This window comes from Leopardus geoffroyi, chromosome B3, assembly GCF_018350155.1.
Source record: "Leopardus geoffroyi isolate Oge1 chromosome B3, O.geoffroyi_Oge1_pat1.0, whole genome shotgun sequence".
NCBI classification, from domain to species: domain Eukaryota; kingdom Metazoa; phylum Chordata; class Mammalia; order Carnivora; family Felidae; genus Leopardus; species Leopardus geoffroyi.
This window is the reverse complement of record NC_059337.1, coordinates 122268665-122284613: the sequence shown is the minus strand read 5'-3', so window position 1 is coordinate 122284613 and position 15949 is coordinate 122268665. Positions and strand designations below refer to the sequence as shown.

Here is a 15949-nt window from a genome sequence, read left to right as displayed (position 1 = left end):
TTCTGTCTAGCCCTGACTAAAAGCCTGCGTTCAAAAGCACGCAGTCACCCTCCCCGCGTCGCCAGCCTCCGCTGCCCAAAGCCCCTGCGGCCCCTCGGGGCCGGCACTCGGCCCCTTCCGGCCCGCGGGCCCCACTCGGCTCCTCCCGGAGCGCCGCCGCCGTGCTCGCTCGGCCTTCGGCTGTTTCCGGAGCCACTCGCTGGTGGCGGCGGAGGCGCTCGCGGCGCTGGCTGCAGATGTCGGAGCGGCAGGCAGCCGGGGGGCCGGCGGGCCGCGCCGGGGAGAGCCCGGGAGTGGAGGGGAGCCAGGCGGCCGCCTCAGGTACGCAAGCCGGGGGCCGGCGGGTGGGTCCGTCCGGCCTCGGGGCCCGGCGCGTCGTGCGACCCTCGGGCCGCGCCCTGCCCCGCTCTGTCCCGCGCCCCTCGGCGGAGCGGACCCGCCCGGGCAGCCCCTTGCCGCGCAGAGCCCCCGCCTTCGCTGCCCCTGGCCGCGCCCCTGCCCCCGTCCCCGCCGCCCAGCCTGGGGCTGCGCTCGAGCTTGTTCGCTACTCCTCTTTCGAAATGGCGTGGTTCCTGCCCCGCTTCCGTCCTCCCATCGGCCCAGCTGGCGGTGACGGGGCTGCTCTGCCCGCCGCGCCTCTTGAGCTCGCCCGCCGGTTCCTCCTCGGCCGCGGACCCCAGCCCCTCTGGCCTCGCTGCCCCCTGCTTGTGGCTCCGCACCCCGCTCCCCACCTGTCCGCGCGCTCTCTGCCCGCGTCCGCCTGGGGAGCCTCGCCTTCCGCTGGCCTGAGCCCCGCTTGGTCCTGGGCCCCCGCGCCTCGCCGCCCCTCTCCGTCGCTCAAAGTGCGGGAGACGAGAGCCGGGCGGGAGCCGGTAGGCTCCGGGTCTTCTGAGTGAACGTCATGGCCAGAGCCAAGGCAGGACGTAGGGGCTGACTTAGGGACTTTGGCGACCTCCCTCATTCGCCGGCACCCTCCTCTTCTGGTTCGGGAGACCGTCCCCGTTTCTACCCACGCCAGTTCCTCGGCAAGGGTTCGCCATCCCAGGGGCGAAGGGTGCATCTGGCGCACTTCACCTTTCGGGCTTCCTTATGCTTACCACACCAGGAGGTTCAAAGGGTAGGGGGAGACAACTGGTCTCGCTAAGTGGCAAGTATAAATTAATTTTCCAAGTCTGAAATTAAAATAGGCACCATAAATTGTAGCGGTAGAGGTGGCGCCTGGGTCGGAGTCTGAATCTTCAGTTTACTGATTTGACCTTGGGCAAGTCACTTCTCCCTATCTCCGTTTCGTCATCTGTCAAATGTGGGTGCTGCTGGTACCTGTCTAATAAGACTGCTGGGGAAATTATATGAGCCAGTGAGAGCGAGGCACTGGTGCCTAGCTCCTGGTATATAACCATACTGGTGGTATTCGTTATTACGAGAATAAGGTGCTGTGGGAGGTGTTCCTGGATGTGTGTCTTCCAGCACGATGGTTTTTCTCGTCTTTTACTTCTATCCCAAATCTCTCCCATCTTCTAATGCTACTTCAGTGGAACACACACACACACACACACACACACATAACCTTTTAGTCACCCAGCTTTTCCCCATGACTTTATGTTCTCTTTAAAATATCTAACAATTTTTGTCTTTTCTTCCTTCATGTGAACTTTTATGCTTTGTAGTATATTCAAAATTGATGGCATGTATTTAACATTATAGCAATAAAAATTTTAAGCATAATTTCTAAGAGACTCAGCAAATGAACACTCAAAAGTCTCATAAACATCTGTCCCTTGCATATGTCAATAGTTATAAGTTGAGGATTTTTTTCTTTTCTTTTCACCTTCCCCTTTAGCTCCTTGTGTGCTTATGGCAAACAAACCCAAACATTTTAAATAGAAAAGTCTTAAGAATAGTCCAGGACTATGTTGGAGGATGGTGGTTTTGCCTCTGAGTGAGTCTCCTCTCCCCCTCACCCCTTTTAATTGGTTCCTGAATTCTCTTTTTGTTCCCAGGACATTGATAAAATACTTCTGGTTAGTTTCTTCCTCTTGTCCTTAACAGGGTGAGTGTTGGTTTCTTCTTCTGTCTTGTAGGGGTTTGTTACTGTGGCCCAGAGCAAGTTCTTCCCCTTGAGGTAGGATTTGTTGCTCTTAAAATAATAGTAATGGTAACTTACATTAATCGAATGCTTACTCTGTACCAGAAAGTGGAAAAAGATTTACTTGCATTATCTGATTTAATCCTGTGAAGAGTCATTTTCTCCCCATTTGATTTATTTAATTAATTTATTTGAGAGAGAGAGAGCACGCGCGCGCAAGGGAGAGGGGCAGAGGGAGAGAGAGAGAATCTTAAGCAGCCTCCATGCTCAGCACTGAGCCTGACATGGGACTCAATCCCACAACCTGAGCCTAAATCAAGCATCGGACACTCAACTGCCTGAGCCACCCAGGCGCCCCCTCCCCATTTTATAGGGGAACAAACTATAGCTGAGAGAGGTTAACTTACTGTCCAGGTTAACTGTGGAGATTTTACTGCCTATAGGAAATTGTCACCTTGTTGTGATGAAGTTTACAATCATTTGTTTTTATTGGCTGTTGAGCCAGTATTGGTGTTCCAGAGCAGATTATGGTCTTTGCCCTCAAGGTGTTTTTAGTTTGGTAAGACAAGAGTACCACTGGAAAAAACATCAGCAATTCAAAACATATAATTGAATGTGATACTACAGTTCTTTATGCACTTACCCCAAGAAATCTGCTTGAGGGAACTCTGTCTTGTCTCTTTATCTCCTATAGCCCTTGATGTGTCCTAGAGGTTCTACAAATATTTGCTGGATTGTGAGACAAAGTCTCAACACAGAGATTTGGTGGAGCACCAAATGCATATGAAGAATTAGGGTTGAGATATTCAAGAATGTTCCTTGGGTTAAAGCAGTGGTTCTCCGGGCGCCTGGGTAGCTCATTCGGTTAAATGCTTGACTTCGGCTCAGGTCATGACCTCACGGTCTGTGAGTTCGAGCCCTGCATTGTGCTCTCTGCTGACAGCTCAGAGCCTGGAGTCTGCTTCAGATTCTGTGTCTCCTTCTCTCTCTCTCTCTCTGCCCCTCCCCTACTCGTGTTCGCTCGCTCTCCCTCTCTCTCTCTCTTTCTCAAAAATAAATAAACATAAAAAAAAAAAAAAAAGAAAGAAAGACAAGCAGTGGTTCTCAAACAGGACTGATTTTGCCTAGGGATGCTCGGGATGTTTTGATTGTCGATACTAGGGTTGGGGAGGAGTAGGAGGGCTATGACTGATACCTAGTGGGTAGAGGCCAGGGGTGCTGTTAAACACCCTGCAATGCACGGGACAGCCCCCACAATGAAGAATTATCTGGCCCCAAATGTCAGCAGTGCTCCTTTGAGAAACCTTGAGTTAGCATGCAGCTGGGTTTCCAAAGCAGTGTGGAAATCATGTATCTGGCTTGGCTCAGTGTTGTATAACCTGGGGAATGAACTTAAAAAACTGCTTCAAATTAAGAGTTTGATTGGATCCTTATGCCACCTTCCTCTGGAAAATGATCCAATAAGTAAGCAGTGGAGGCCTAAGAAAGGATGAAATTGAAAGATTTCTGCCATCCTCTCTTAGAGGGAAAACAGCAATTAAGAAATGAGTTTGGACATTCAGTTGTTCCTGAATTAAAGGTTTTGATTTTTTGGTGTATCTTATTCCTTGAAAGCAGGAATCTACAATTATCCATCGTAACTATAACTTGTTTTTTAATAATATTCTCTGCAGAAAGTACCTTTTGAGTGTCTTCATGTTAGCTCAAGTTTTAGTGATGAAGTAAGAAAACTGTTTATTTTTTCTGAACTCAGCTCTGCAGTGGCCACAGCGTTCTTATTGTTTTGTGAACTGTAATTGTTTTTAATAATCTTTTATTTGGGGCACCTGGGTCCTTTAGTCCCCAAGAGGAGAGGGCTACTGCTCTTTATATAGTGTAACTCTCTGAGGTATACATATTGCATCACTTAAGAACAGACTTTTTTTTTTTTTTTTTTAACTTATTGAGCTTTGTGGAAAATAAAGGGCAAATCTGTTATGACCTTGAAGTTAGCAGCAGTACTTGGTTTGGTGTATATGACCCTGAGAGCTATTGAGGTACTGAGATGCTAAGGACTATAAACAGGTCATGTGAACTTGTTCATGATTCTTATGTAGGTCTTTGAGCAGTGCAGTTTTTCTGCAGGGATGGAAATGTTGCCTACTGTGGCTATTTCAATTTACATTGGAATTGAAAAATTGGTGGCTACCATATTGCATAGAGCAAAAGAGTGGAAATTTATGCCAAAGAGCCCCTATAGTGTTTTGGTTTTCTACTGCAGTTTTATATCAAAATGGAAGAAATTTGTCTGCCTGTGGTAATTTTTTTTTCTGATAGTAGTTGTGTTTTTGTGTTGAGATAGCCAATTAGTCCTGTCGTAATTCATTCCATAACCCAAAGTTTGTAATATGAATGACCACTTAAGAGCTTATTTCGCTCATAAGGACTGACAAAAAATTGGACCACATGGTCTCTGGATTTGGTTGGAATGTAAATTCAGCCGGTTTCTTTTTATTTAAGCCTCTTGAGTCTTTAACCACATAACCTGCTTTTGGTTCCTCTGCCCTTGAATCTAAAAGGCCAGGCTAATTATGCCTTTGCAGCCTGTTTAGTGAAGGGGAAGTCCTATGAGACCTGTTCTAAAGAACTCTGACCTGATATTCAAATGCTTTAGGAAAAAAACACTTTTTTGGTTCTCTTTGTAGAGAAAGTACAAGGTACACCATAAATTTAAATCTGAAACATGATCAGAATGTTTGAAACCATATTCTGGTAACAGGAAGAAAATTAGTATTTTATTTTATTTTTTTTTTATTTTTATTTTTTTTTAAATTTTTTTTAACGTTTATTTATTTTTGAGACAGAGAGAGACACAGCATGAACGGGGGGAGGGGCAGAGAGAGAGAAGGAGACACAGAATCCGTAGCAGGCTCCAGGCTCTGAGCCATCAGCCCAGAGCCCGACGCGGGGCTTGAACCCGCGGACCGCAAGATCGCGACCTGAGCCACCCAGGCGCCCCGAAAATTAGTATTTTAAATATTGTCAAATATAAAAGAAATCATAGGAAAGTTTCTTTTTTTCCCTCTTTACCTTGCTTTAGGGGCTATCAATTATAAATTTAATTATTCCTGAGCTTCCATTTTCCTTTCTCTGCCCATTGTTTCCAAGACTTCGGCTGTGCAGGTATCACAGTCATGATTTTTGCCATGTTAGAGAATACATTCCAAAATTATTTGGTTATTATTTTTTCTTTAAATGACATTAAAATTTTTGTTTCATTCTAAATGGTATCTGTGCTGTTACTATTTTGATGTGTCAACTTTTCCTAATGTGTGTTGAAATAAATATATACCCATTAACACCCTCCCCCCCCCCATTCCCATATACCATCTAAATTTGCAAAACCTGTCCTGGTTTCTCTGGTCTCTTCGAGGAATGCTTGTAGAATTTGTCTATATTTGGCTGACATATTAAAAGCTGTCCTATAGCGGGGCGCCTGGGTGGCGCAGTCGGTTAAGCATCCGACTTCAACCAGGTCACGATCTCGCGGTCCGTGAGTTCGAGCCCCGCGTCGGGCTCTGGGCTGATGGCTCAGAGCCTGGAGCCTGTTTCCGATTCTGTGTCTCCCTCTCTCTCTGCCCCTCCCCCGTTCATGCTCTGTCTCTCTCTGTCCCAAAAATAAATAAACGTTGAAAAAAAAAAATTAAAAAAAAAAAAAGCTGTCCTATAGGAAAACATGGCTTTTTCTTCTTTATAGTGGTCTAAATTTCATTAAATAAATTTAGGAAACTTGAAAAGCTGTGTTTGTAATTGTTTTCTCTCTCTATAGCAGGACTGCATCTTCCACACTTGATACTTCTGGAAATAAACTTAAGTATTTCTTTCTCCTTTTCTTACTTCCTAGCTCTCTGAATCTAGTTACATGTTGTTTTACCAGTAGCTCTTACATAATTTAGCATGTACCTTTAACCTTAAAAATCAAGAGCACTATCTCTTTTTACTTTTTTCTCCTGCATACATTGAGCTATTAAGATGCTCTGAGAAGTGGCTCTTAGCATATGAAAAATGCTCAACCTAATTTATGATAAGGGACATGGAAATCATAAATACTCTGGGCAACTTGGTGTCTCACTGTTGTGCAGGAACAAATACTTTTGTGCGTTGCTGTTAGGAGTGTAAATTGACACAAATGCTGTGGAGGGCAATTTGCCAATATCCATCAAAATTATAGTATATGCCCTCATTGATCCATTCCTTCCAGGAATTTATCCTCTAGATTTTTCTTGTGCCTGTTTAATGACACAGACTTAAGGTTATTATATATAGGATGGTTTGTAATGGCGAAAGGTTAGAAAGGACATCGATGTCCATCAATAGGGAACTGGTTAAATAAATTATGGAATATCCAGCCAATGAAATATTAATCAGCTGTAGAGGAAAATGAGAAAGCTTTTAATATATAGTTACGGAAAGATCTCTGAGATATAAATGGAAAAAGCAAAGTATGTTTAATATCCTCATTATTTGTATAAAAAAGAATATATATGCACACACTTAATGTGTGTATAGTATCTCTGGGAGACTGTATAAAACCTAATAACATTGGTTGCTTTGGGAGGTGGGGACTGAGATGAGTGGAAATTTCCCCTGTATACTTTCACGCTTTTTGAATTTTGAATTATGTGGCTATATTACCTATTCAGAAAAAATACACGCAAATGGGTCATGAGATTTTTTCACTGTTCTTATATTGTAAGAGACATCTCTATTACCTTTGTGCTCATCAGGAATTGACCCTTTCTGGGCCTTTTTCTCTCTGATGAATTTTTTATGAAATACAGGTTATAAGTCTCCTTAGGGGTTAATTTTTTGTTACTCTGTCCACTACTGCCTTTCATTATTTTTGTGGTAATTTCATTCACACCCAAGGATAAATCAAAGGGGGATAGAACCACTGCTTAGATCAGCTGATACTGTTAGCCAGTGCCAGAAAGAAGGCAGACTTTTAAAATTTCTATTTGGTTTCCATCTTATTCAGTAAGGTATTTTCAAACTGAAAAAGGTAAAGAGGCAATGTTGCTTTCTGTTTTGAGTAATGGCAGACTAGGTAATCAGATCAATTCTCCCATTGGGGACAATTAGAAAATAATTGTCAACATATAAATATTTGCTTGAAGATCCTGGGGAGCTAGCTAGATAATGAAGAATTACCAGGCTGTAATCAATGTGAGGGCAGAAGTATAAAGATAGAAGTTCAAGGATGAGAGTCCATTTTGGGGGTCCTTTCTCCTCTGGTGGCATGTGCTGGATTCTTGAGTGGGGAGGCTTGTCAAGGTTGTGAATGTGCTTCTCTGGACTAAAGCAACAAGCATTAATGTTCAGAACCAAGTGGGGGGAACCCTGGTGAATCCCGTTTTCTCTAGGTTGGGACTATGAAAGGCCACGTTCTGGAAGTAGGGGTAAATCAGAAGTACACCGTTGCAGGGATTACAGCTCACCTTCGGAAAAATCTAAGTTCATGAAATTGGGTTAAGGTACCCTCAGGCTGCTAGTGCCTCCAGGTATGTGGAAGAAGCAAAGCCACATCTCTGAAGTCTCATTCAGATTAGGCTTCAGATGATTTCTTCAAACAATTTTGTGAGAACAGTTTTCTGGCACATATCATAAATGACCGGATTCCTGAGAAGAGATAACATGAACAAAAATCAAAAGAAACAACAGACAGTAAAAATAGATCCCAAGGGGCACCAGACTGAAACATAATTATATTTATTATGTTTGAGATCAAAGACAAGTTTCAGAAATTTGGCAAAGAACTGAAATTTATAAAAATAGAACCAAATAGAAATTGTATAATTGAAACATACAGATGAAAATTTAAAACTCCATTAATAGGTTTAGCAAAAAGTTACTACACCTGAAGAGAGAATAGTGAACTTGGTCATAAAAAAAGAAGAAAATATCCAGAAGGAAATATGTAAAAATGCAACCATGGAAAATTCAGGAAAGAGGTAAAAGACATAGATGGTATGGTGAGAAGGTCTAACATTTGTGTAATTGGAGTCCCAGAAGGCGAGGAGAGCCAGAATGGACAGAAGCAATGTTTGATGAGATAATAAATCTGAATTTTCCAAAGCTAACAGAATGCACAGATTTAAGAAGTCCTGTGTATCCCAAGCAGGATAAGTACAATGAAATCTACAGTAGGTATACATTAAGTTAAACTTGCTATAAAACCAAAGCAGAGAGAAAAAAGTAGCCAGAGAAAAATTACAGTTTGCTTTCAAAAGAATAGTAATTAGACCAACAGCTGACTTCTGCACAGGGCAGTAGAAGCTAGATTATTGAAAGAAGATACCAATATAGATGTTTTTTTTCAGGAAAATAGTCTTTTTTTTTTTTTTAATTTTAGAGCGTGTGAGTGGGGGAAAGGGGCAGAGGGAGAGAGAGAGAGAGAGAGAGAGAGAGAGAAAGAGAATCTTAAGCAGGTTCCACACTCAGTGCAGACCCTGATTCGGGGCTCGATCCCACAACTCTGGAATCAACTTGAGCTGAAATCAAGAGTCAGATGCTTAACTGACTGAGACATCCCGGCATCACCAAGAAAATAGTCTTTGAGAATGAAGGTAGGGTGCCTGAGTGGCTTAGTTGGATAAGCATCTGACTTTGGCTCAGGTCATGATCTTACAGTTCATGCGTTTGAGTCCCATGCTTGGTGAACTTGTACCCCATGTTGGGTGAGCTTGAGCCCCACTTTGGGTAAGCCCTGCCTCTCTCTCTCCCTCTCTCTCTCTCTCTCTCTCTCTCTCTGCCCCTCACTCACTTGCACCCTCTCTCTCTCTCTCAAAAAAAAGTACTCATCAAAAAAAAAAAAAAAGGAATGAAGGTAAAAGAAAGATATTTTCAGATAATCAGATACAGGACTTGTCAGCCTGCAGACTGGCACTTAAGGAACAATTGAATTCTTCAGGCAGAATAAAAATGATCCCAGATGAAAGGAAAATCACAATTTCATCTCACTCATTAATATAGATGCAAAAAGTCATGAGCAAAATATTAGCAGACTAAATCCAGCAATATATATGACCCAGTTGGGTTTTTTTCAGGAATGCAAAGTCATTTTAACATTCTTTAAAAGTAAGTGTAAATCATCATTTTAATATATTAGGGGATAAAAATGATCAGCTTAATGCAGAAAAAAGTGATGAAATTTACCCTCCACTTATGATTCAAAACTCTTAGCAAACTAAAAGAAAACTTCCTTAATTGGATAAAGCATGTCTCTACAAAAACCCTATAAGCAGCATCAAACTTAATGGTGAGATTTGAAAGTTTTCCTCTTGAGATTGGGAATAAGACAGGGTACCCACTTTCACCACTTTTATTGGATATTCTAGCTAATACAGTTTGACAAGAAAAAAAATATATGAGGATTAGAAAGGAACCCTGTTAAATCTGTTGTTTGCAGATGATGGCTATGTACATGGAAAATCCAGAAGAATCTACACATAAATTATTAGAATAAGTTTAGCTAGATTACTGGGTGTAGAGTCAGTATGCAAAATTTCCTTGCACTTACATATACAAACATACATCAGAGATATTGCAGGTTCAGTTCCAGACCACTGAAGTAAAGCAAATATCGCAATAAAGCATCTGAAATGAAGTTTTTTTGTTTCTCAGTGTATATAAAAGTTATGTTTACACCATAGTCTATTAAATGTGCAATCACAGCCATGTCTTAAAAAAGTAATACCTTAAATTTTAAAAAATATTGCTAAAAAATGCTAACCGTCATCTGAGCTTTCAGCAGAGGTGTAATCCCTGATCATGGATCACTGTAACAAATATAGTAACGAAGAAGTTTGAAATATTGCAAGAATTATCAAAATGTGACACAGACGTGAAGTGAGCAAATACTGTTGGAAAATGGTGCTGATAAACTTGCTTGGCACAGGGTTGCCATGAGCCTTCAGTTTGTCAAAAATGCAGTAACTGGGGCACCTGGGTGGCCCAGTCGGTTAAGTGTCTGACTTCCGCTCAGGTCATGATCTCGCGGTTTTTGGGTTCAAACCCCGCATTGGGCTCTGAACTGACATTGTGGAACCTGCTTGGGATTCTCTCTCTTTCCCTCCTTCTCTGCCCCTCTCCCACTCATGCTTTCTTTTTCTCTCAAAAATAAAGTTAAAAAATTGCAATATGTGCAAAGTGCAATAAAGTGAAGCACAATCAAATGAAGTATGCCTATCAAATGCCTATCAAATGAAGTTAAAAATATATAAAAGTACTATTTACCGTAGATTAAAGAAAGTTCAAATACCTGGAAATAAATCTCACAAAATATGTGCAAAGCCTTTGTGCAGAAGATTATAGTACATTGTTACTATTTTATTTTTGAAACCAGAACATCTATTGTGTGACTAAATGTTGAAATCCTTGAGATGAACTGGATGCCACATTAGCTGCCCTCTTGGGTTTAGGTGTTGTTCCTTTACAGAATCCAGGCCTGAACCTGAAGCATAGTTTTTAGGTGCCTTGTTCAGCTGGCCCAGTATTATTTTGTCTTTTGGTCTTGGCACTCCAGTTATACTTTCTCTTCCGCTTGGCAGGATAGACACATTTGCCGCAGATTGACTTCCAAAGGTGGTAGGCCTTAGAGCCACAGTGGCGCCACAACATGTGTGTCTTATTGCGATGCTTTCCAAATGATGATGTCACCTTTGTCATCTCATTTCTGTGGCTGAAACCCCGTAATTATTGAGAGAAATGAAATAATAAATAAATGGAAAGATGTATGATATTCCTATATTGAAAGACTCAATATTGTAAAGATGTCAGTTCTCCCCAACTTGATATATAAATAAAATACAATCCCAGTAAAAATCCCAGTGGGGTTTTGATGGTTTTTTTTGCATGGAATTTGACAAGCTAGTTCTAAAAAGTATATATAGGAATGAAAGGCCATAAATAGCGTATATAAAAATACTCTGAGAACAAGATGGAAAGATTTGCTCTATCAGGGTATCAAGATTTATTTTAAAGCTTTTACAAAATAGTTTACTAGGTCCTAGGAATGGAACAAAAGCCTAGAAACAAAATCTTTAATTTGCAACCGAGATTGTACTGCAGAATAGTGAGGAAAGAATGGTAAATGTTGCTGGGACTATTGAATATCCTAAGAGAAAGGAAAGAAGGGAAAGAAAAGAAACTTGATCCTTACCTCACAGCACACACACAAAAAATCAACTCTAGTTGGATTTTGCACACCAACATGTGAAAAGCAATACAATATGCTCCTAAAAGATAATTTAGAAGAATATATTGTTCTCAGCATAGGGAAAGACATCTCAAACAGGACACATGAAGGGCTAATAAAGGAAAAGAGTGATATATTTTGACTACACATTAAAATGAAGAACTTTGGTTCAAAGGATACCATTAAGAGTGAAAAGGTGTATCACAGAGTGGAAGCAGGTATTTGTAACACATGTAATTAACAAAAGGTTTGTATTTAGAACTCTTATAAGTAAATAAAAAGACAATCCAGCTTTCAGCTTTTGGCTTGGAGGTGGCCAAGGTGTAATTTTCTGTAGCTGTCCTTAATCCAGGGTCATCTGACTCCAGCTGCTTCCACCATGCCACCTAAATTTGACCCCAACGAGATCAAAGTCATGTACCTGAGGTGCACCAGTGTGGAGGTTGGTGCTACATCTTCCCTGGCCCCAAGATTGGCTTCCTAAATCTTTCTCCTAGAAAGGTTGATAATGACGTAGCCAAAGCAACCAGTGATTGGAAGGGTCTGAGGATTACAATGAAAATGACCAAGATGGATAGGCCCAGATTGAGGTGGTACTTTCTGTGTCTGCCCTCATTATTGAAGCCCTCAAGGAACTGCCAAGATATAAAAAGAAACAGAAGAATATTAAGCACAATGGAAATGTCAGTTTTGATGAGATTGTCGTCATTGCTGGACAGAGGAGGCACCCATCTTTTAGTTAGAGAACTGTCTGGAACCATTAAAGAGATCCTAGGGACCACCAGACTGTGAGCTGTGATGTTGATGGCCGTCACCCTCATGGCATTATAGATGACATCAACAGTGGTACAGTGGAATGCTCAGCTAGTTGAGAACTACAAAGGAAAATATTTCAATAAAGGATCATTTTGTTAAAAAAAAAACCAACCCAACAGTAAAATAGGGAAGAGACTTGAACAGGCATTTTATAAAAGAGGATTTCCAAATGGCTGAGAAACATGATAAGTCATCAGTGATATGCAAACTAAATGAGCATACACCAATCAGAATGGCCCAAATAAAAACTATTACTATGACCAAGTATTGCAGAGGCTACAGAATAATGGGAATATTCTTCAATACCAGCACGAGTGCATATTTGGTACAACCCCTTTGGAAAATAGTTTGGCATTCTCTATAAAAGTTTATTCAGATTTCTATTACTCAACCATTCCATTTCTGGTTTATTACAAAATAAATGTATGCACATGTGTACCAAGAGACATGAACAAGAATATTCATAGCAGCATTATTCATAATAGCTAAAAACTTAGAAAGAACCCAGACTTCATCAATGGTATATTGATAAGTTAGCATTAATCATAATGGCCCAAAACATAGAACCCAAATTTCATCAATGGTATATTAATGAATTATGGTATATTCATGGAATATTATATAGCAATGAAAATGAACAAACTTACCCACAACAACATAGTTAAGTCTTTCTCTTTTTTTTTTCTAATGTTTTTGATGTTTATTTTTGAGAGAGACAGAACATGAGCAGGGGAGGGGCAGACAGAGAGCATCCAAAGTAGGCTCTAGGCTCTGAGCTGTCAGCACAGAACCCAATGCAGGGCTCGAATCCACGAACCGTGAGATCATTCCAAGCTGAAGTTGGCTGCTTAACCGACTCAGGTGCCCCTCTTTTTTTTTTTTTTTTTTAAGTTTATTTATTTTGAGAGAGAGAGAGAGAGTGGGAGCATGAGCAGGGGAGGGGCAGAAAGAGAGGGGGAGAGAGAGAGAGAGAGTGAGAATCCCAAGCAGGCTCTTGTGGGCAGCATAGAGCCTGATGTGGGGCTCCAACTTACAAATCATGGAATCATGACCTGAGCCAAACCAAGAGTCGGACACTTAACCGAATGAGCCACTCAGGTGCCCCCATAGTTAAGTCCTTCAGACATAACGTTGAGTGAAAGAGGCTTGTTTTAAAATATTCTGCATTGTTTCCCTTTACATGGAAATTATTCCCCTTTACATTCAGGCAGAATGAAGTAACACTAGGAATACATATTTAGGTGGTCTGGCTATAAAGAAAAGCAGGGAAATGATTCTGTAAGTTAGGACAATGGTTATGGAAGAAGGGAGCAGGTAATGTTTGGGAGGATCATGAGTGGGGCTTCAGGAGTGCTAGGATTGATCTGTTTCTTGCCTAGGTAGTAGTTTGCATGTTTCCTTTGTAATAATTTATTGAGCTGCACATTTTTGTGTAATTTTCTCTATGTTCTATTTCACAATAAAGATTTGAAGAGGTGTCAGTGTATAATCTAGTTATTAAGAGTGCTAGCTTTGGACGTGTACTGCCTGAACTTCTGTCACTTCTATTCCTATTTGCTGGTCATCTTGGGCAAGTTAACTTGATTTTGTTGAGCCTCAATTTCTTGAGTGATAAAAAGGAAGTAATGTTAGTATCAACTTCAGTGAGATTAAGTGAGAATTCAAAAAGATGCTGCCTGCAAAATGCTTAGAAAGTAATTGGCATATAGTAAAGATCACTAAGTCTTGGCTGTAATAATAAAGATAATCAGAATGAAGATAGGATGTCTGGCTACTTTAAGTTCAGATTTCTGGACCTACGCAAATACTATCTAGGTATTTTGGTCAGAGTTCTTGGTTACAAGCAGTACAAACTAATTTTGGCTGCTTTAAGCAGAAAGTGGCTTATTGCAAGGATAAAGGAGGCCCATCATATTGTTGGAAAACTGAGGAGTAGGCCAATCCAGAGGCTAAGCAGCAAGAACAATTTGGTTAGGGCTCTCTGGCTGCCACTAGATGAATTCTCTTTTGTGCCACTCCTAGTTCAAATTCTTGGTGGGAATATTTTAGGTCATGTGCCTGTTCCCTAATTTCCCGGGGGCTGGAAAAAGAAGAATCTTCCATTCTGACTTCCATTGTTCACTGTTTACAAAGTCCATCCCCTCCAGGAGAAGGTTGGATATTTGAAAGCCAAAAGATTGACAGATGACTACCACATCTGGGGTCCTGAAAGAATCTGCAAATGTAATTGTGTGCTATCTTTTTTTTTTTTTTTTCAACGTTTATTTATTTTTTTTGGGGACAGAGAGAGACAGAGCATGAACGGGGGAGGGGCAGAGAGAGAGGGAGACACAGAATTGGAAACAGGCTCCAGGCTCTGAGCCATCAGCCCAGAGCCTGACGCGGGGCTCGAACTCACGGACCGCGAGATCGTGACCTGGCTGAAGTCGGACACTTAACCGACTGCGCCACCCAGGCGTCCCTTGTGTGCTATCTTTGAGGAATGTCAGGGACTAGTAATGAACCTATATATCAGTTATCCAAAGGGAAGAACAGATTAGAATCCAGTAGACCATTGTTTAGACCAGTAGACCATGGTTTAATGTAGACCATTAAACTTGATGCACCTTCTCAGCAAAGTTCTAGAATATGTCACAGATGGTTTGTGAACATATAGTGAAGGGTGGGGTGGGGGCGGGGAAAATGGGTGATGGGCATTGAGGAGGGAATTTGCTGGATGAGCAATGGGTGTTTTATGTAAGTGATGAATTATGGGAATCTACTCTGAAGCCAAGAGCATGCATAAATATATATATATAAATAAAGAAAATAAGCGTCACCAGCATGGGCATCCTGAAAACAAACTTGACCACCTAATGATTTTCTAAGAGAGTCGTCTCTACTCTTTCTCAGCTATCACTATTAGGTCCTCATTATCTCTCGTGAACTGGGCAAAGGCCTCCCATCTGATCTGGCAAAATCCATCTTACCAACAGCTGCTATAGAATTCTACCAAAAAATATAAATTTGATCATGTCATTTCCTAGCTGAAATTTAAGCTTAAAATTCTTGATCATCTGTGGGATGAGGGCCCTTCACAGTCTGCCCTGCTAGACCAAACGCTTCATGAGGGCCAGAACTGTGTCTGCTTTAGTGCATCGTCTCGAGTATCTGGTGTGGGGCCAGCCACTTGTTAGGAATTCATTAAATAATGAGTTAAATTGGCGGGACACGCTGAACTTGCTGTACACACCGAACTGGCATGGTGTTTCCTTTGTTTATTTTACTAATGTTCATTCTTTTTATTTCTGTGAAGTGCTTCTAAATATTTCCTTAAAATTTTTTTGTGTACAATACAGTATTGTTAATTATTGGCACAATATTGTACAGCAGATCTCTGGAACTTATTCATCTTATATACTTAAGACTTTATACCCATTGACTAGCAACTCCCCATTTCCCTCTCCTCCCATGCCCTGACAAACATCATTCTACTCTCTGGTTTTGTGAGTTTGGTTATTTTAGATACCTCATATAAGTGGAATTGTGCAATATGTATCCTTCTGTGACTGGCTTACTTAGCATAATGTTCTTAAGGTTCATCCATGTAATCACATGTTGCAGAATTTCCTTCTCTTTAAAGAATATTATAATATTCCATTGTGTGTGTGTGTATACCATATTTTTTTTAAACTGCCACGTTTTTTTTTTTTTCAACGTGTTTTTTTTTTTTTTTTTTTTTTTTTTTTTTTATTTTTGGGACAGAGAGAGACAGAGCATGAACGGGGGAGGGGCAGAGAGAGAGGGAGACACAGAATCGGAAACAGGCTCCA

The 15949-nt window shown here is 41.2% G+C and overlaps 1 protein-coding gene and 1 pseudogene across 1 annotated transcript in view; one reads left to right on the top strand and one right to left on the bottom strand.

The window, feature by feature from the left end:
* Nucleotides 1-127: 127 nt before the first annotated feature.
* The window catches only part of TMED8 (transmembrane p24 trafficking protein family member 8), a 35684-nt gene continuing 19862 nt past the window's right edge, over nucleotides 128-15949 (top strand). Inside the window, exon 1 of the mRNA XM_045451693.1 lies at nucleotides 128-321. Coding sequence (XP_045307649.1) covers nucleotides 237-321 — 85 coding nt within the window. The 5' untranslated portion in view covers nucleotides 128-236. The remainder of the gene's footprint in view (nucleotides 322-15949) is intronic.
* Nucleotides 10198-10792, bottom strand: LOC123584136 (annotated as a pseudogene).